Source organism: Mesoplodon densirostris, chromosome 11, assembly GCF_025265405.1.
Source record: "Mesoplodon densirostris isolate mMesDen1 chromosome 11, mMesDen1 primary haplotype, whole genome shotgun sequence".
NCBI lineage: Eukaryota > Metazoa > Chordata > Mammalia > Artiodactyla > Ziphiidae > Mesoplodon > Mesoplodon densirostris.
Genome location: NC_082671.1, coordinates 7,104,132 through 7,125,742, shown reverse-complemented (window position 1 = coordinate 7,125,742; position 21,611 = coordinate 7,104,132). Strand labels below are relative to the sequence as shown.

At 49.9% G+C, this 21,611-nt stretch overlaps 1 protein-coding gene across 1 annotated transcript in view; it reads left to right on the top strand.

Moving 5' to 3' along the window:
* Positions 1–20,257, top strand: part of ANO2 (anoctamin 2) — a 321,064-nt gene extending 300,807 nt beyond the window's left edge. Inside the window, exons 22-26 of the mRNA XM_060112253.1 lie at positions 5,040–5,192; positions 5,568–5,620; positions 7,592–7,773; positions 18,006–18,111; positions 19,985–20,257. Coding sequence (XP_059968236.1) covers positions 5,040–5,192; positions 5,568–5,620; positions 7,592–7,773; positions 18,006–18,111; positions 19,985–20,257 — 767 coding nt within the window. The remainder of the gene's footprint in view (positions 1–5,039; positions 5,193–5,567; positions 5,621–7,591; positions 7,774–18,005; positions 18,112–19,984) is intronic.
* The last annotated feature ends 1,354 nt before the right edge of the window (positions 20,258–21,611 follow it).

Below are 21,611 nucleotides of genomic sequence, written 5' to 3'. Positions count from 1 at the left end.
CAGGCCGACTTGATCTCCAAACACCCCAGCTCAGTGTCAGCCCTGAGCACAGCGGGTGGGTAGGGAGCACATGGCGTCTGGAAAAATAAGTTAGGGTCAGATCACAAAGGGTCTTGAGTGCCACACCAAGGATCTGGACGTTATCGTGTGTGACGGGGTGTGTGCGTGTGCGTGTGTGACAGGAAGGTAGATATATTTACTGAAGAATTTAAATAACTGAATAACAAATTGTGTTCCATCAAGAGCTTTTCCACCAATCCTGGCCAGTCCACTCTATCCCACCTGATGTATTATTTTCTTCTTTAAGCAGATTGTCCTGGAATGTCCTTTCTGGATGCCATCTTGTTGAGTGTAATCCACTCCTCTTTGTTATTTTAACCTAAGCCCAGGTAATCAAGGCCAGGATTTTAATTGCCTCTGGCATCCGGCAGCACAGGGCTGATAGCCGCATATTTTAAAAGGAGCCTGGCTGGCTGGGGATTGAGAAGAGAAAACCCAGTGGGGTTTGTGCCTATGAGGGTTTCCAGTCTTCATGCTTTCAGCTCGGTATTTCTGGGGCACTTTACAGCAGGCTTTGTAAAGATTTAGTTGAAAATCAACTTACGAATTCCTCCCTAATTGGCTTGGCCAGGTTGAATCTGTTATTGGTCGAGCTAAGCTGGCTTGTATTAGGCAGCACAGGGGGGATTTCCGGCCTTGCTCTCAGCCTCTTGGGGGCTGGCTATTCTTAGAAGCCAGTCTTGGTGTTGCTGAAGGCTGATATCATTGTGTCCTCAGAAGTGACCTCGGAAGGACGCCCATCTGATACAGCATTTAGACCTTTGGCCAAAAAAAGCACGTCTTGGAGTTGACATTTGTATGCCAGAGGTTTATGGTTTTATGTTTTTTTTCCTCCCCAAGATGAAACAAAGCTTCCTCTTTGTTTCTGCCTCTTTGGGTTGATTCCTGGAAATAGGCAGTGTACCCAGTCCAAGCAGCCAACACCTGCAGCAATGGGACATCTTCAGAGGCTGGTTTCTCTTGGCCCAGGACCAATAGTAACATCAGAAGAGGCACAGGACTGTGGCCATCACTGACCTTTGCTGAGTCCACGCTCTTAAGGTTGTCTGGTGCTGAACACACAGACGTGCCTGGAAGAGGAAAGAGAAGAGACATGTTATGATGTTGGGATCACTTATGGGCACTATTAGCGTCAAGTCACCACTGGAAGTTGTGTGGACAGAGAGGGACCCTGTGCTGGAGAGTTTGTGAAGGTGAAGAAGCAAACCATCAGGGCAGCCTCAGAGGAGAGGGTTCATATCTGCCTTTGGAACTCATGTGAAGGGAAGCTGAGGAAGTGGAGAGTCCTGGTTTTTCCTACAATCCTGGAAGGACATTGGATTTCTGAGTGCCGTTTGCATGAGTGTGGAGAGGGCATGCCATATCTATTTATAGTCACTCGGAGGTAACTTGCCCCTTCCCTGCCCCATCAGTCCCCTTGCTAAGTCCTCGTGGGGGCTTTGCAGAGTTTAAACAGTTCTGCTGGAGGAAGTCACTTATAAGAAGAACATTTGCTCTGTAGACCTGAGCTCATCAGAATCAAGACCAACTTAGAACTCCAGAAATAAAGATATGTTCATCTGTATACTTAAATACAGATATGCATTTTACAGGTTTCACAAAACTAGTCTAACATCTGTTTTGCTTTCCTTGTTAATTCCATCCCCCTCCACCCCCGATTGCCCTCACCCCACCCCTGACTCAGCAAAGCCTCCTTTAAGAGACGTGGTAGACGCTGCATTTTGAACTGGCTCCCACGCTTGTTTGGGAAGATTTCTTCTCCCTTTCGGCCAGCTAGCTAGCCAGGCGGTCATTCCAAGGACCCGGCCTTGACAAATCTGGGCCTTCTGGTACATCTTGTCACCAACCGGCAGCTGCTGGTCTCGTAGGGCCTGCCGAGAATCTACTGGGCATCCAGGACCGTGGCTGTGATAGAGCTGGGTTAGCAGGAGCCTTAGCCCTCAACCTTGGGCCAAATCAAAAGCGGTTGTGCTGGGTGAAGTTCTATGCATGCTCTGTGTCTTGAACCTTCTGCTGTGGTTAAGCTTATCCCTCTGTAAACACTTTTTATTTCATTTTATTTCATTTCATTAATTTATTTTAAGTTTGGACCCTGGTCTTTCATTCTTTACTTGGATATCCTAGAATCTTGACATTTGTCCAAGAGAATAAGAATTACAGCATCACAGCAAATCAGACCTGAAGGGAATTTAAACCGGTCTCTTCACCTTAAGGATGAGGATGCTGAAGCCCAATGAAACAGAGAGAACTGCCCAGGGACCTAGGGCTAGTGAGAAACATATCCGGGGCTCGAAGTCAGGCCTCCTGACTCTCCTTCGGGGTTTGCACCTTAAACGTGTGTCTAAGGGGTCCATATGCAGGATACATTGCAGCCACCTGCACTCCAATAAGAGTAACGGTACACATAACAGGTAACATTATTGAACAGTTATTAAGTGGCAGACATCGTTTTGAGCACTTTATGTATGCAATATCATTTACCCTTTTGTCAACCTATTTGGTGGGTACTGTTATTATCCTCAAATTATAACTGGAGTGACTAAGATGCGGAGAAGTTAAGTAACTTGCCTTAATAAGTAGGGAAATCCTATTAGACTGACTTTCCTGAGACCCAGGTCTGACTTTGCATCAGCAAATCTGTACTGAGCCCCTACAAGGGATGGAGCCCTACCTTTCTAGCGGGAAATGAAGGCATGTGGGTGGATGGATCACAGCGGTGCACAATGGCGGCTGTAACAGAGGGTGGGGAAGGAATGGAGTGGGTAACAGGCTTCACCAGGGAGATGGCATTTGACTGTTCTTGGGGATGCATAGGAGTTTGCTAGCTCCTTCCCTTGTGTGCCATGGAAGGGAAGGAGTTAACGTGTCTGGGGAGAAATCCAGACGGTGAGAAGCTCAGAGTTCGGGAAGGCAGAAGAAGCATGATGGTTGTGGGGAGATTCTGGGAGGCGGGGCTAGAGAGGTAGCTTGGGTGCAGATGGTCCAGTGCCTGTGTCCCAAGATAAGGAATCTGGATTCTATCCAGTAAACAGAGGGGAGCCAGCTGAAATGCTTGTGAGTAGGTTAAGTGATGGGATCGGATTACTGGGCGCTGGGGGCTGAACAGATGTAGAAATGTGGGCGGATCGGTCACGAGTAGACCAGGTAGGAGGTGGTTGCAGTTGTCCAGGTAGAAACGATGGGGGCCTGGACTCCTTACGCCATCTGATTGGCACAGGCCCCCTCCACTCCTCTGCCCGCACGGCTTCCGGGCTTGGATGCAGTCTGTAATGCACTCTGCCTGCAGTGATGGGCCCATCCTTCAAGTCTAAGCTTAGGTGTCCTTCTGGAGACTCCCCTTAGTCCCCACGCTGAGCAGCCTTGAGCTCTCTTCTTGCGGTCTCCACTTTGTCTGGTACATCCTCCCTTCTCTCTTGGCACACGTGAAGTCTCCTTGCACATCTTTGTACATTCCTCTCTCTTGACGGCTCCTTGAAGTCAGGTCCAGACCTTTGCCTCTTTAAAGACTTTGCACAGGGCCTGACATTCAGGGAGGTCTCGGTACATGTGTGATGAAGGAATCCACCTTCTAAATAAAGGCAGTGACTGTGGATAGGGGAAGAAGAGGCCAACTTTGGGAGATGGTTTTGAAGTTACATCAGGGCTTGGCAAACAAATCCAACCCACTTTATTTACTGCTTTTGTAAATAAAGTTTTATTGGAACCCAACCAAGCTCGCTGGTCTACGTTTGTCTACAGCTCCCCTCACTGTGCAATGGCAGAGTTAGGTCATCAGGACAGGACCATACACAAATAGTTACTATCTGCTCAGCCATGAAAAAGGATGAAATACCGCCACTGGCAACAACATGGATGCACCTAGATATGATCATACTAAGTGAAGTGAGTCAGACAGAGAAAGACAAACACCATATGATATCACTTACATGTGGAATCTAAAAAATAATACAAATGAACTTATTTATAAAACAGAAACAGACACAGAAAACAAACTTATGGTTACCAAGGGGAAAGTGTTGGGGGGAGGGATAAATTAGGAGTTTGGGATCAGCAGATGCAAACTACTATATATAACATAGATAAACAACGTAGTCCTACTGTATAGCACAGGGAACTCTATTCAATATCTTATAATAACTTATAACGGACACAACATAAAAAAAAACCTATAATGGAGGCTTCCCTGGTGGTGCAGTGGTTGAGAATCTGCCTGCTAATGCAGGGGACATGGGTTCGAGCCCCGGTCCGGGAGGATCCCACATGCCGTGGAGCAACTGGGCCCGTGAGCCATGGCCGCTGAGCCTGCGCGTCTGGAGCCTGTGCTCCGCAATAAGAGAGGCCGCGATAGTGAGAGGCCCACGCACCGTGATGAAGAGTGGCCCCCACTTGCCACAACTAGAGAAAGCCCTCGCGCAGAAACGAAGACCCAACACAGCAAAAAAAAAAAAAATTAATAAACTCCTATCCCCAACATCTAAAAAAAAAAACCTATAATGGAAAAGAATCTGAAAATTACATATATCTAAGAAGATACATATATATATATATACATATATACATATATGATTCAGTTTGAATCACTTTGCTGTACACCTGAAACTAACACAACATTGTAAATTAACTAAAGTTCAATTAAAAAAAAATATTTGCTATCCGGACCTTTGCTGAAGAAGTTTGTTCACCTCTGAGTTCAATGACCAGGGTTAGTGACTGGAGATACAAGGTCATGGGAAGGAAGGGGTGGAGACTTTTCCTTTTCTCGTATCTTCTCAACTAAATAGAGCTTTGCCCCTAAGTGACGGCACTGACTGCCGGGCCTGCGGGTGTTGAGAAAGAAATGCCCCTCCTGGGGGGCAGGACGGAAAGGGAGCCTGAGTCCAAGGTGCACCAGAGAGCCTGCTCAGAAAAGACGGGGGCTAGAGCTGCAAGGCAAACGTACGTCTAAATCCTTCTGCCTCTTGTGCTCTTCTCTCTCTCAGTCATCCAGTTTGGTTTTGTCACCCTCTTTGTGGCCTCCTTCCCTCTGGCACCGGTGTTCGCCCTCCTCAACAACGTCATTGAAGTGCGGCTCGATGCGAAGAAGTTCGTTACAGAGCTGAGGCGGCCAGATGCTGTGCGAACCAAAGATATCGGTCTGTCCCCTGCATCACTCAGAGGCGACGCAGCCCATCCCCGTCCCCTCCCTCCGACCCTCCCCCTGTCTCCCTGGCCGCCCCCCTCCCACTCTGTCGGGCATCCGGAGGGCTGGAGCATTCCTTATCACCCCTTCGAGCCCCTCAGCCTCATCTCCTCAGGTGCTGGCGGCCACGGTATCCCCCCACCCCCCCGCTGGCCCCCTGCTTGGCAGACGGGTGCACCTAAGCCTTTCCAGATAAGCCTATCCCTGGGGGGCCCGGCAGAGCTCCACTGGTAACTTGCCTGCAAGGCAGCACTCTGACTGCAGCCTTGTCGTCCCCGGGCTGAGGGCGGGAATGAGCCAGACGCCCTTTTTTTTCCCCGTCTTACAGGGATTTGGTTTGACATCCTCTCGGGCATCGGCAAGTTCTCTGTTATCATCAACGTAAGTGCTTTTGCTTTCATGACACCCTTGCTCTGTGGGAAGGGCTTTCCCGGGGAGCGGAGGTCCTCAGGGCAGGAAACCTGTCCTGGTACCTCCCAGCTTCTTCCATTTGGAGCTCTGTTTAAGACGGCGTCCCGAGCCCACCCACTCCCCACCCCTCGTTAGTATCACGTACACGCCTTCTAAGTCATCAGGCTGTTGCCAGAGGTGTGCAGCTTTGTCCTACATTTCGCTAAGAGCAAGAAAGGCAGTTACCCAGCAGAATGCGTACCTCGGCCTTAAGAGTCCAGATCAGATCTTTCATCGGAGCCAAGAATCATGAGGAAAAAATTGCACATATCTAGCCATCTCTTTCCTTTCCTTTTCTACCCCGGAGCTGAACAATACCTGGATCATCGCCCAGGCTGCAGTTCCTAATTACCGTTTCTCCAGGCTGTCAATGTAAGGTCTTAATTATCCCTGGCACTGCTTGGTTAAGATAGGACGTGGAAGAAGAGGGGTCCTGCCTGCTCTGACCTCCTTAACTGCCTTGCCAGACGTGTCCACATGTCAGAGGAAATCCTGCTGGGCCCAAGCCAGCAGCTCCTTTGGCGTCTGCGTTCCATACGGATGGTGGTCAGGCAGGGCCTCCTCTTCCATCTCCCGAAACAGCATCTGCCAGCTCAGCCCACATCAAGTAAGCCACAGGCCCCTTTCCCTTGGTAGAGAAACACGAATTCTGGCCGTGACCTGGCTACTGACTAAAAACACATGAGATGGCACGAGGTGTGCAGAGAGGCAGAGGGGATCAGCCCGTCACACGTGGGATGTTTGATGTAGGAAGTGCACATCTCATGGCTGAGAAATTAGGTGCAGTTTGATCAGTACCTACTTTGCAGTTGTGTCTTCTAGAAAAGAGCCTCTGAGTACCAAGCACTTTTCATCTACAACAGAATGACAGGACGTTTTACTTCCTTGGCCGTTCTAAGACTTCTTATCTGTAAGAAATGGGAGAGAATAAGAGTCTCACCAAATCGATCAGTCTGGAAATTAAATGGGATGATGAAAGGACGTATGGCCCGTGCTCCGTTAATTACAGCTGTGATTATTAGAAGTCCGTTACTCACTCTCAGATATGGTTATGGCCATGCACACTCGTATATACATTTAGAAAACAATACCTAAACTGCATTTTTTAAAAGGGCTTTAATTGTTGGTGCCGAGGACAGTATAAACACCTGCCAAAAAGATGTAAGATTTTCTTTGCAGAAAGTCCCCCCTCATCCGAACAGGCAGTCGTTCATTTGTCGTTTGGTTTGCTCCACAGACATTTATAGGGAACTTAGATACGCCAGGCGCTACGTCGGGTGTGTGCGTTTCATCCAGCAGGACCTACTCCTTTCTTCTCTGTATCTCACTTTTTCTAAGCAAAATGGATGAAAGAGCGACTTCCATTGTATCATGGGCTAAAAAGGGCTGAGAGATGATGGTCAAACTGAGGTTCACCGTGGAACCATATCCTTGGTGTTCCTGGCTTTCTCGTGTCCCTCAGGGGCAGATGTATTCCATATATGGCCATTTGGTATCCTTGCCCGTCACACTTAAGTGGCCCTCTCACCACTATCAGTAATTTTCTCAGAAAATCTTCCACTCTACTTTGGCATGGCCAATGCCAGCATCAATTCAGATATCTCAGAGATGATTCATGCCCTCCCTCACCAAATAGTCCAAACTGGCTTAGCATCCTTTGCTTCGGTGGTTGTAATTCCCTCTCTTGACAGCCACTGACTTGTGGGTTTCCTTACATGTATCAAAGATGGAAAAGCCAGGTGAGTCCGTGTTGTGAGCTCAGGGACAAGGACTCTGTATCAATCAGAGCAGGGCCTCTGGATGGAGAGCCCAGGAGGGGACAGTCTCTTAGGCAGATGGACCTGTGTCACCCACATGGTGTCCATCCTGACAGTTCCTCAGGTGCTTTGTTTCTACCCCCAGGCTTTTGTCATCGCGGTCACCTCCGACTTCATCCCCCGCCTGGTGTATCAGTACTCCTACAGTCACAACGGGACTCTGCATGGCTTTGTCAACCACACCCTCTCCTTTTTCAACGTCAGCCAGCTGAAGGAGGGAACGCAGCCCGAGAACTCGCAGTTTGACCAGGAGGTTCAGTTCTGCAGGTAAAGTCATCGGGGGCAGGAGGGCAGCAGAGGACTAGAAGCGGCAGGTCCAGGTAATTATCCGGATGACTTAGACTTACATCATTATTCTCCTTCGCTTCTGTCTCCTACCCCCAAACCCCAGATCCCTACAAGTCAATTTCAATGAATTGTCCAATATTTATTGAGTGCCTTTTGCTAGACACCATGGAGCAGATAAAAAAGTATATAGGTTCGTCCTTACCATCAAGGGAAGGTCTGGTTTATGGTCTGGTTGGGAGGAAAACAGAACTGGTAGGACACTGCAGGTTATTCAGTGTTTATGTCTAGTATGGACCATGAGCCTTATGCGTGTTCGAAGGAGAAGGAGAACAGTGAAGGCTGGAATGGAAAGGGTAGGCTTCTTGGAGGGGCCATGAGGAGTTGTAGGGCAAAACGAGAGAGTATCCTAGGTATGGAGTCAGCATGGGCCAGGTCACGGGGGTGGGGACGAATCTGAGGTGTTAAACACTTAGGGACTGGTTGCTGGAGTTGGCAAGGAGAGTGCTTGGGAGATAATAATAGGGAATAACATAGGAAATACAATATAGAGAGCAACTCCTAGGGTAGCATAAGCCAAAGCATTGTTGAATTTGTTGAATTTCAATCGGTAGGATGAAGTAGATAATGGGAAATCTCGACATCTTACAGGAATTTTAATGTGATGCAATAGGAAGTTGCGGACCTTTTTAGGGCCAGGGAATTATAGGCTGAAGTGTGGGCTTAGGAAAACTAATCCGGTCTCAGAGGGGAAGATGGGCTAGAATTGGGCTAACTCAAGGAGGGCGGCTGAGGTGCTACATCATTCAGACATGACCGGTGGTAGGCACGGACCAGAGAGGTGGAAGCAATTCAGAGGGAGGGAGAAGATGAACTACTTAATGTCCTACGTTACAAAGCTGGGTACCAGAGACACGAGAGAGAGTGAGGCAAGGATAACTCCGAAGTTTGGGCTGAAGCCAGAGGCCTGGGAAATTGTGGGTCCAATGACAGGGATGGGGAAGATGCCAAGAGAATCTAATTTATAATAAGTTAGATGAATTTGATTCCAGTCATGTTGCACTTAACATGATGGTCGGAAATCTAAGCGGCAATTTCCATCTAACACGTAGAGGGAATAGCTGGAATTCCTGAGAGGACCAAGTGAGAGTCCTGATTGTAATTTGTCAGCCCAGGGATCCTTGAAGCTGAGAAACAGAAAACTCTCCACTACTTACCAGAGAAGGACAAAGAAAGAGAAAAAGAGCAGGGGGAATAAATTCTTTAACCTTTTTGTACCTTGGTTAAGTGATTGTCCCCATAAAGGACTCGATCCAAGATCACACCCCATATATTTAAACAGAACAATAACTACAACAAACCCCAAACCTAGAAAAAGGTATCAGAGGACACATGTAGGGTTTTCTTGGACCATCCCCAATAGTGTCTGATGTAAAAGCTGTTCGTGCTCCATTGAAGAAGCAGTAGCAGTGCCCCGGTTGTGTTTGCAGCAGTGATGACCCTGGGCGTGACTGTCGTGCTTTTCCACCTGGGATGCCTTTGTACCCAAGGTCAGACGTTTGTAAGATGGCTGCTCAGGTTCAGACTCATTCCGAACCACAAAAGGGAGAAAACGAATTGGACTTCCCAACCCAGATGACTGAGTTAAACAACCTTCCCAATATGTGATTTACATAGAAGGGTACTCTGGTCCCAGGAGCAATAACTTTAGGGCTTAACACTAGCCAACCAGAAAGGCTCAAAATCAGGGACCAGATCTAAGAATAGATAAGTCCGTTTATTCACAGATACTGATTCACATAGCCTAGATGTTTCTAGCATTTTCGCATCTGGGACTACAACGAGTCTAACTCGAGCAGGGAGATTTGCTACTACCCTGCATTGCCCAGGGGCCACTGCTGGCATGCCAGACTGTCTGTCCATGGTGCTGGATTTGGGTCTGCAGATCCCCTGTGCAGTGGGGTCTGGACCCGCTGGTGGCCTTTCCTGGTCGCATTTAGATTTGCTCCAGCAGGGTACGTGAAGTCAGTCAGCACCTTCACAGTAAACAAACGGGCACTGAAAAGTGAGAAGGACAAAATCATTTTTGTAATTGGAAGGTGCAGAAATCATCTTGTTGAAACTCTCGTTCTACATAAAAAAAAACCAAGCCTTAGAACGTTGAAGAGTTTTCCAAGATCACAGAGGTTTCTAGCACCACATCCGGAAGCAAGACTCTCATCTCTCCAGGAGCACAAGCTTCATCAGCCACGCTCAGGAGGGGCAGCACGAGTGTGACTTGTCATGTGGGGAAGCAAGGCTAATGCTGTTCCTTTAGTTGGTCTAGAAGCACAAGTCTGTCCAGAGCATCAAGGGACTCTGACCTTGTCCTTGACCATCACATCTTCCAGTGACACTATGAATGTGCTTTCCGGATATATCAGTGGCTTACACTGGCTTAAACACAAAGGGACTTCAATGCCTCTCTATTGAAAGTGGAGGGTAGTTCTAATTGGGTAGATTGGATTCAATCTGCCCAAACCAAATCTTTCTCCATCTTCCAACCCTACTGTAGTCAGTGATGGCTATAGTTTCAAGCACTGGATGACTGCCAGCAGCTACAGGCCAGTATCATACTGTGTCCGAGTCCAGTGGGAAAAAATGCCTATACTTCTTTCCCAACAATCTCAACAAGAGTCCTGCTGCAGCTTGTTGGCTGGGATTAGTACGCACTTCCTACCCAGAGCCGATCACTGTGGCCAGAAGAATGTGATGCTTTCCATGGTCTTTGGGGCCGTGGGGTTAGGGGTAGGAAGTGAAATTATCTCCACCTGAAGCACGTGATCTCAGACTAGGGGGTAGTTCCCTCCTCCTCTGAGATCTGAAGTCAAGGTGAACGGATGAATGCAACTCAACCAAAACAACGGGTGCCCAGGAGACCAGGTGTTATTAGCACCCATGGGTCACATCGAGCTTTGCTGTATCTGCCATCAGAGTCACTGGATTTTCCAGCCAGCTGTAAAGTCCTGATAACTCTTCCCCCCATTGTTTCCAGGAAAGTAGATGGGATCGTGGCTCATCTGTGGCCCGCTAAGTGGCGGAATTAACACCGGGTGCGTGTGCAGGAAGTGCATGCTATATTTCTGTCAAGAAAAACGTACCTGCAGAAAATAGATCATTCAGGAATCAAACCAAAAGCGTTTCTGGCATATCCACCGTTGCTTCTTGACTCCGTACCAGTGGGGATCGTAGGTTCATTGTGCATCTATTTTTGAGGCGTTACTATAGGCTTGGCATTGGTTATATAAGAGGGAACAAGACGCAGTGCCTCCCTTGAGGAGTCTACCTGGCCAGGCGAGGTGAGCATGTGCACAAGCAGTGAAAACAGAGCTTCCGTATGTGCAGTCAGGCAACTACAGGGAGCTCTCAGAGCCTTGGAGGAGGAGGCCGTGCACCTGACCCAGACCTAAGTGTCCAGTGCCAGAGCGGCCAGAAGGAGAACCTGTTGAAACTGCTCACTCACGGGACCGAGCCAGCCTGGGTGGGAGGAGCGGTGATGGGCGGGAGGGGGCCTTCAGGTGGTGACAGAGGTCCAGGGAGAACAGGGTGTCCCAGGCAGACGGGCTAGAGCATGCTCAGTGGTCAGAGCTGGAATGAGAGGCGTGAGCTAAGAGGGGTGAGGCGGGGAGAAAAACAGAAGCCAGACCAGGAAGAGCACGTTGGTCACGGGGGGGTTGTGGACCCACCTTAGGGCCCTGGGAGCCACGGTGGGGGATGGAAGGGACTTGTCACTGGTATCATCTCTGACTGCGCTGTGGAGACCAGTGGGTTACACTGAAAATAAAGAGCTGCCCGGGCTTCCCTGGTGGCGCAGTGGTTGAGAATCTGCCTTCCAATGCAGGGGACACGGGTTCGTGCCCCGGTCTGGGAGGATCCCACATGCCGTGGAGCGACTAGGCCCGTGAGCCACAACTACTGAGCCTGCGCGTCTGGAGCCTGTGCTCCGCAACAAGAGAGGCCGCGATAGTGAGAGGCCCACGCACCACGATGAAGAGTGGCCCCCACTCACCGCAACAGGAGAAAGCCCTCGCACAGAAACGAAGACCCAACAGAGCAAAAATTAATTAATTAATTAATAAACTCCTACCCCCAACATCTAAAAAAAAAAAAAAAAAAAGAGCTGCCCTAGTCTGAAATGTAAGCAGGTGTCTGGAGAGCGGGGTCATCGAATCATCTAGATATGCCGTCTCAAGTGAGTTTACTTTGGGGGCTACCTATCCTAGGTGGATGAGGATTGCTGATGAAAATCTCTACCTATCCCAGGTAGGTTCTACTCACCGCATGCCGTGTGGACCTGTCTGGCTCACCATAGTCTCTGGAGGTTGATGAAGTGGAGGCATAAACTACTGATGTCTTTGTAAGCCAGGATTTGTCAGCAGCTGTCAGAAATAGAAATGAAGGGAGTGGGGGACGGAGGGGGCTGGGGAGAGAGAGAGAGAGAGAGAGAGAGATTATGAGAAACACAGACAACGCTAGAACTAGCCCCCAAGCCCACGTTTAGAACCGCTCCCATGATGGGAAATGAAAAGTTTGTCCTGATTTTCTGGCAAATAGCGTTGGGAACTCGATGACCCTTCTTATTCTTAGCTCTCCGTGACCCCCGGAGATAAATGTGGTCAAGTAAAACTGAGGTCTCCAGCTCCAGTCCGGCCTCGCCAGGGATAGAGGTATCTTAAAAATAGCAATAAAATGTAGGACACGTCTCCGGCTGCCCATTTGAGATGCATTCCCAGCATTTTTGGAACCACGTCTGCTTCAGCCATCTAACTGCCCCGGCCGGGCTGCTCCGTAAACAGCCCTGTGACGTCAGTCTGCAGGCTTGATTAGTGGTCATTTGACAGGGTCAAGGGACCACTGTATCCTACAGGCTGGATGGTGACTCAAGCTCCTGGCTCAGCGGAGTGGAGCAGAGAGGTCAGTAGGGCAGGGCCTGGCCAGGGACCCGGGTCTGAGAGCTCAAGGAGCCCACCTGGGCTTGGGCAACCCACTGGGTCTGTTTGGAGATGCTGAGCATCCCAAAACAGCATCCTTGGATGGTTCCTGCAGGTTTTTCTGCAGGACCCAAGGTCTTCCCTATCCCAAGGTCCTGGGAGTTTCCTTCCAGGGTTTGTCTGCCTCTCATCTGTTTCTGGCTGAGACCAGAGGGAGAGCCAGCTTTCTGTGGTGGTGCCTTTCCTGATCTTTATCGACCACGGCCTGATGAGTTTGTAATGGCCTGTGCTGTTTTCCCTTGTTCAAAGTCAATTACAGAAGACACTTTTAAGCAGCTCAGATGGTACAGAAATACCGTGTGCCATTGTTTTCAGCCCTAATACGATATTACTTTCCACTGGGACTATTACATTTTTCTTTTTTTACATACCACTGTTTTGAGTTGAGAAATGCATTTACTAATTGATTTATAATGTCACTAAAACATCATTTTTTTTAAAAAAAGCCATTTCTGAATGTCAGTGACCAACCCCTCAGTTTGTTACATGGGCCCCCTTCCTGCCCGCAGTGATTCTGTACTGTGATGAATTGTGGCCAGTTTCACTGTCACTGGTCACCCCTGCAAGTGAGGATGGGAAGGGATGTCTGAGCCAGGAGTCTCTCTTCCCACTGTGCACCTCAGTTTCCCCATCTGTAAAAGTGGGGACTTGGAATACATAATCTCCAAAGCTTCTTTTCTACTTAGTGTAAACATATAATAGTGAATGACGCATGTAATACATTACTTTATCCCTGAAAAAATTCTAAACATTACAGGCAACCTCTCCAACTCTGTCCCACCTCCTCTCAGCCCTGCCCAGCCCTAGGCATCTTCCCAGTGGTAGCCACGGCGACACATTTCTATGACTCTTTCTCAGACATTGTTCCATGGATTAACATAAAAATGGATTTATGGAACCTTTAAGAGGTTTCACGGACTCGTTTTATAATAATGAAATATATTTTGAGTTAATAGGAACCTTGTTTCTTTAGGTAGTGTATAAATCCAACTCAATGTGATTATTTCATAGGGTTAGAACAATCTAGGTAAAATATGAATGCAGTTTTAAAGCTGAGAAAATGTTGATTTTTGTACCACTTTTACTTTTCGTACGTGAGTCTGCCTCACTTCATACTATAACTTTGCTCCTGGAAGCTTAGTATAAAGATATATTGGAGTCAACCGAATGTTACCATTAATTGCATCCTTCTTTTGAAATGATGAACTTTTTATTATAAAAGTAATTCTATATAATGTATGTGTGTATATGCATATGTGTGTATATGTGTGTACATACATATAGAAGGAAAAGCCCCTCTTCTCAGCCCCTAGCCCAGTCATTCTCTCCCAGAAGAAACCGCTGTGTCCATTTCTGCCTCCAGAAATTACACCCATGTGTGCTGTCTTCTTTACTGCTCACTGTGTTTCCCTTTAACATTCAGTGCACACACACACGTACACACACGCGCGTGTGCTCATTGGCTCATGGTGGGCTGAGAGGGCTCTCGCGTGTGCACCTACTGTATACTCGGCACGGTGATGCCCGTTTTGTTGGCTCCGTGTGAATTAGAGCGCTGAGGTTAGGGATGTGGAATAACTTTCTCGGGTTCGTACAGTTAGTAAGTGGCCCAGCCACTCCAGTGCAGACATGCTTTTTAGACACTCTAGTCGTTTCTTTATTGGGAGACTCTCCTTATTACAAGACTACAGGGAACTCTCAAACTCAATGTTAAGGCTCAAAGAAAATAAAGGAAGACCGAAGGGACGAGGGTGAGATCTGGGAACCATTCCTAAAATTGTATCCCCGAGCTTCAATCCCAGCCAGCAGATGCAGGAAGTGACCAGATGTGGGGTTCGCCCAGCGCTTGGCCACCCAGTGGGACCTCGGGAGAGCCAAAGCTCTCAAAACCAGGGGAAAGGGTATGCTTCGGAAAGCATTTGAGTTAATGAGAATGGGGCAGAAGTGCTCCTTCCCATCAGCCTGAGGCTTGCCTGCTTTGTGCCATTTACCTGGACCTAGAGCCTGAGAGAAGCCCCCTGCAGTTGGGCATTGGCTTTCTCTTTTTTATTCATCTCAGCATCATGGGAAATTCGGAGCATCTGAGCTTGAGTGCTCAGAAATCCTCCTGGAAAGCCAGGGGAGCTGGGAGCAGGGATGTGTATGCTCCATCTCCTTTTAACAGAAGACGCGTATTTCTTAAGTCCCCTTCGGCTAAAGGAGAAAGCACAGCTCCCATATATTGAGTCCTCTGATATGTCTGGTAGTATGCCGAGTGGTCTTCGTTACAGCTTTGTGAGATGGAAAGTCCACGTTTCATGGACGAGGATCCCGGCCATCAGATCTTTGGGTAACTGTCTAGAGGACGGAACACTGAAAGAGTGGGCGTGGGATCAGGCCTTCACCTGCTGACTCCAAAGCCCATGCTTTTGCCCATGCTGTTCTCTGCTCTAGGCTTGGAAGTGAAATAGACAGACAACTGTCACCAGGCTGGCCACAATGAAGTCCACTAGCCACCCTGTCTTTTCTGGACATTTCTAGTCTTAAAACTAATGATCTCTTTGTTTAATTAGTGTCTTCTGATTACTCAGAAACATTTGACATGCTTGACTTCTTAGGATGAATTTTTTTTTAAATTCTGAAATCTGAGCTTATATTGGAATGTAAAAAAGCAATCATTTACCTGGTGGCAGAGGCTTACTGGAATCAGTGTTTTTCAAACTATGAATTCATCAGTTAGGAAATCACTTTAGTGGGTCATGACCAGCATTTTAAAGACTAGGATAGGAGCAGATAACAGAGAACAAGAAACTATCAGTGCACAGCACACAGCCAGGATGAGTATGTTTCGTGTGTGTGTGTGATTTTTATTTCTGTGATATACATGTACGTGTGCACTAATGTAAAATGCATTGCTTACTCCAGGTCAGTTTTTTTTTAAAGTGAGCTTTGAAAAGAGAAATGTGAAGAGATGTGTAATTCATTAAATTGTTTGTTGCTGTTTCCTGGGCATAGCTTGCCCTGTAGTTACTGACAAAGCACCCTTAGGCCATTGGCACAGACGGATTGCAAGTTGAGCTTTCTGGACGTATCTGTGTGTTAATCTTTCCCCAGATCCTTGATTAGATGGATGTGCCTGCCAGATTCAAAACATGTTTTGGACACTCGGGGAGGGCAAAGTGACATTTCCCAAAGCTGTAGTGAGTTAGTAGCAGAAGTGGGACCAGAATTAGATTATTTATGGATTCTTTGCAGACTGGAAAAAAAAAAAAAGAGGGCTGAGCAATGGCTGTCATACTGAGGTCAATGAGCAGCTGTTCCTTCATTGATGGAGCTAGAAAACAAGGGAAATGGACTTTGATTGCAGCAGCAGGGATTGGGCTAGACCTGGGGAGGGATTTCCTCACCGTAAAAAGTAGGGGGGGTGTGTATCACCCCTCCTCCAGAGGTCTTGAGAAAAGCAAGATAAATTCCCTTCTGCCGTGGGGTTTTGGGGGGACAGCAGGAGGGTGGGCGAGCCTGAGTTTTTTTCCACCCAAATGTCCTTATTCCCTTGGCCACACCCGCCCTCTCTCCCATGAGCAGGCGTGGTCTGGAGCTGGCTGTGTTTCTGTCCTCAGACGAGGATGGTGAGGATGAGCCCCATGGTGTTTAGCTGGGTTGCAGTTAGCTTTGCATTTCATCCGGATGACAAACCAGGCCTGCAGCAGCTGTGATCAGCTGTTGGAAGAGAGGAACCGGGTGGCGGTGGGGGGCAGCTCCTGGCCTCTTGCCCAGCCCTAGTCCAGCGCTCAGCACCCACCTCTCCGCTTGCCTCTTTCTGCGGCTGGCTCTTCCCACTATGACTTCTTCTGCCTTTTTCCCTGCATCTCTTTTCATCTTCCTCTGTTTTTTTCTCTTCTCCCCTTATCTCTTCTTGGGCCATCAAAAGCCACTGTGCTTCTACGTGGATCTTTTAGAGCAGCGGGTTCATTCAGCACAGGGGAAGGTTCAGAGAGCACCCACTGCTGAATCCCCTCCCCCGAACAGCAGCTGGTAGTCAGGAGCTTTCCGACAATAGGAGAAAAGCCCAGATTCAGGCAGACTTGGATCCTCACCTTGACTCCACCCCTTGCTGGCCAATCATTGAACTTCTCTGAGCCTCAGTTTCCTCCTGGGTTATACAGGGATATCCATGCCTTCCTGAGGATCTTGTTGTGAAATGAGGAAACCTCCAGAAGAGCCCCTTGCTTGGGGGTGGACACACACTGCACGTTCAGTCTATGCTTGTTTTCCTTCTGGGCCCCTCCTGAGACAGAGTTCCCTCCCCACCTTCCTCAGCAGCCGTGCACCCCGCTTGGTGGCCTGATGCCACCCCACCTCTTGCTTTAGCCCAGGACTTGTTTTGCTTTTACTGAGCATCGAAGATTGGTTGAATTCCATGGAGAAAACAGTTCTGTGAAGGGGCATAATTCTTCTGTACCAACTCTTGTTATTTTTCCAGGATTAGAAAAAAAGGGAGTCTGAGAAAATAAGCTGTTTTTAACATGAGTCATCCCAAGATGGGGGGAAAAGGCAACAGCTCGGACAAGCCCTGGACCTCACCATGGTCTGAGCTTACGTCAGGCACTGACATTTTATTTCTTAAACCACATGGGCAGGTGATAAAGATGGTTAGTGAAAGGGGATATTGCCCAACCGAGACTCTTACCACTGCCCTCCTCCCAAAATTCACTCAGCCTTCAGCTTGCTCTGAATCAGCCATCAAGCGAGGCTGGCCCCTCTCATAGCCGTGGTCCCAGAGCAGCCGGCTGGGGAGGACACCCTTGACCGTCTGCTGGCACCTGCGTCTTCACTGAGCCCTGGGCTGTGGAGCAATGTACGTGGTGTCCGGGAGTCTCCCCGCCCCTCAGAGCCCACAGGCTAGTGGAGCCAGGATGGCTTCCTAGTCCTGGGTTCCTCTCATGATTCCTGGGCTCCTCTGGAAGGAGGATCCAGAGGAAGCTTCTGGGGATGTTGGAGAGAGTAAGAAAGCCACTTCTAGGCTGATGTTGACTTTTTTGGACGTTGTTGGCTGGGCCGTGGACTCCTCACCTCTGCCTCCTACGCCCCCAAGTCTGAGAGCCAGGGCTTTGCCTGCTGCTTTGACCTTTGAGGCTACACCAGAGAAGGAGCTCCTTCCCTCCATTTCCTCCCAGTCTTCACGTGGGCTTTCTTTCTGGACAGGTTTAAGGATTACCGGGAGCCGCCCTGGGCCCCGAACCCATATGAGTTTTCCAAGCAGTACTGGTCCGTTCTGTCTGCCCGTCTGGCTTTTGTCATCATCTTCCAGGTGAGTTGTTCAGATAAGGCACAGCGGGTCAGGATCCGGGCTGCAGGGGTACCGATGGCCCCGTCTCCGGGTTTTCAGGGAGCTCTGTGACTCAGGGGCCTTCGCGTGCGGCCGGCAGCCCTGAGACCCTTCCCTGGGTGAAGGCTTTCATTAGCGGCTGGATTTGCAGAAGGAGGATAAAGCACAGAGTAAGGTTACAAGACAGGTGTGGAGTCAGGTGCAGGGTGGAGACTGATTCCCATTTAAACTGAAGACCAGAAAGTGGGGAACAGCATGGGAGACCAGAGCCTCACCTCGAAGGCAGACAGACCGTCCCGCCTGGTCTCCGCACCCAAGAAAGGCCTTGAGTTCTGACCCTTTCTTCCAGCTCTCGCCTCTCCTTTATTGTGTTGTTTCGGCCCCTGAGACACCTGGTGGGAAAGGCCCTCAGAGCCCCCCGGCGGCCCTGGGTGAATAGCAAACCTGAGCTGACGATTCCTATCTCCCACAATAGCTGAAGCTACAATTGCGTCGCCGAGATTCTCCAGGCTTGAGGGCCCCGTTCCCACTGGGATCCTGCCAGCCTTGGAGCAGGGCTGGGGCACCAGTCCAGATCCCTTTCCGGTCACCACCCCTACCCCCAGGCTTTTGTAGTCCCTGAAGGCAGGTCCCTGGAGGGCTCTAAGGTATCCTGCCCCCGGCCCCCAGCCCAGGAAGTAAAGAAGCTTCCCAGCTAGTCTTTCACCTGGAGAAGCAGGCATCCTTCCTCTTGGAGAGATGAGGCGATATGTGTGCACAATCCTCACCTGTCCCCTGGCTGCCCCGCCTGCAGAAGCCCTCCTTACTTTACCACGTGTCACGTGTCACTTTCACTCCCCGAGAGGACTTGGTTTAAAAGGCCAGCGTCTGACTTGACCAAGCAGCTCCAGATCGCTTATGGCACCCGGCAGCCTCTGGGAGCAGCCCTTGGTTCCCAAGTCTTCCCTGGGCCCTGGGAGCATGCAGGGTTCAAGGTTGAGCTGGGGGTGGGTTCAGAGCGTGGAAGACAGATGGCAGGGCTCTGATATCTCTTGGGCTGTCACTGTCCTCCGGGTCTAAGGAGAGGGGGCGTGCGAGCCTAAGATGGGCAGGCAGAGGAAGCTACAGCTGGAGGGTGAGGGACAGCCTGCAGAAAGCCTGGGATCCAGAGCATACGGGGAGCTGCCCTTTAAAGGGTGGTGCTGGCATTGCCGAAGTATTCACCCACTTAAATAGGAAACGCCCCCAGGAAGGGAGGGTCTTATCCTACCCTACGGGAGGGGAGTGGCTTACTGGGGGGAAGGAAGGCACTGACAGATGTGCACAGAACCGCAGAACCGATGCAGGCCTTTGGAGGCAGGGCCCAGGCAGGCAGTGAGACCAGAACGTGGGGTTGGCTGAGGTCGGAAGTCAGTGCAGAAACCAAGGGTCCACCTCCGATATGGGGACGGAGGGACAGCTGGGAAGAAGGGAGGGGCGGTTGGTTCAGAGAGAGCCCTGCAGGGGCCGTTGGGCGTTATGGCTGCTTTCTGAAAAGCTCTGGAGCCCGGATCCTGGAGGCAAGAACAGGACACACGGGGGCAGCGGGGGCGGAGGGGAAGAAGCCAGTGAACACTGTCTGGCCGTGCGTGGGAGGGGCGCTCAGGGAGATGGGCGCTGTCCCTACTCCACTTTCACCCGGGGACCCCAAGGGACAGTGATGCTCGTTGGCTGAGGTCACCTGCTAGTCGACCGAGGAGCCAGAGGAACCCAGAGGCCCCCTGCCCCCCCGGGTCTGGGGTCTGTGCCCTCACCACTGCCCACCCCGCCTGCCCCGGGGCGGTGGAGCCCTCCCGCCCAGCCTCTCCTCTCACCACCCCCCTTCTGGTTCTCAAAGAACCTGGTGATGGTCCTGAGCGTCCTTGTGGACTGGATGATCCCTGACATCTCCACCGACATCAGTGACCAGATCAAGAGGGAGAAGAGCCTGTTCGTAGACTTCTTCCTGAAAGAGGAGCATGAGAAGCTCAGGCCGAAGGAGGAACCTGCCTGGAGGAGCCAGGGCGCCAGCCGTCGCAGTGGGGGGAGCCCGGCAGCCAGCCCAGTGCCCTCGGGCTGGAGCCAGCTGGGCAGCAGCACGTCCCCAGGGTCCCAGCACACCAGTGTGTGACCAGCTGAGACCAGCACGGGGCTGCGCACCCGCATGGGTGTGGTGTCCGTCCTTCTGCAGGATCTGGCCTGAGGGGCTCTTGAAAAGGGCGTGTGTGTGTGTGTGTGTGTGTGTGTGTGTGTACAGAGATTGGAGACAGGAGGCAGAGAATGGGTGCAGGAGGGAAGAGAATGATGCTGCTTCTCAGAAACTTCAAGCTTGGGTTTCTTTTAGGTCCTCTTTTGAGCTGTATCCTTTGGGCGATTGGTACCCCCTTTTGCATCTATTGGTGAAAGAACTGGGTCTCTCCAGCCCAGAGTCCCAGGCACCTCGAGCCTTGCCCTGTGCCCCCTCAGATACCATCCCCGAATTTCGGTGGCCACGGGCCATGAGAAGCACAGTCCGGGCCCTGTTTCAGCCCCATCATAAGTGATCACCACCCCCTTTCCCACCATCACCCTGAGAAAACCCTCTGCATCGCTGTTACAGCCTCAGTGGATGCAAATTAAGTTCCGTGGCTGATTGCTGTGGCCTCTGGACCCAATGGTGAGGGACAAAGGTCCAGACCTGGGCTTGTCTCCAGTTCATGTCATGGGGATGCTTTGAGCTAAATGCAACTAGCCATCATTTTATGCAGGTTCAGGTTTAAAATAATAAATGGAAACATTCTTTATAAAGATGCATCTCCTTGTCTTCGGTTCTCTCTCTCCTACTTCCTACTGATATTTATGGAGCCCCTACTGGGTGCCAGGCATTGTTCTCAGACTAGAGATACAGCAGAGGACAAAAGACAACATCCCACTGCACGGAGTTGTGTTCTGGGGACAGTTACATCAGACAGTGAGCTGATGAATGCACAGCATTTCAGACGATCATAAGAAATATAAAATAGGATAAGGGAGACAGGAAATGTGAGGGCATGGGGGGAGGGGTTTGCCGTCTTATACATGACTTAATGACAAACCCAGGATGGTTCGGAGATCACCTCTTGCAAAGCTAACGTCATTGATTGGTAGCAGCCTCCCGAGCTCCGTGGGGAGATTTTCTAGTTGGAAGCAAAGGCCAAACATCATTTATCATTGCCTTTCACACACCTCCACCCACCTGCTGACCAGAACCAGTGCACTGGCCCTTCCCTTGGGACCTGGCCCCAGTTCCCTGCAGGTCAGTCTGACTAGCGTACAACTTGGTCACAATGGAAGCTGCTAGGAGGGCCACACCCCAGAGGAGGTGTTGGTTACTTTAAGGACACGCTGAAGTTTTAGGTTGGTTTTCCAGTTTTTGATTTTCATGCCCACCATCTTTTCTCAACATTTTACCTCCTTGTCCAAATCCTTTAAACTTTAGGAACATGCTCTTCCCAGAATAATATGCT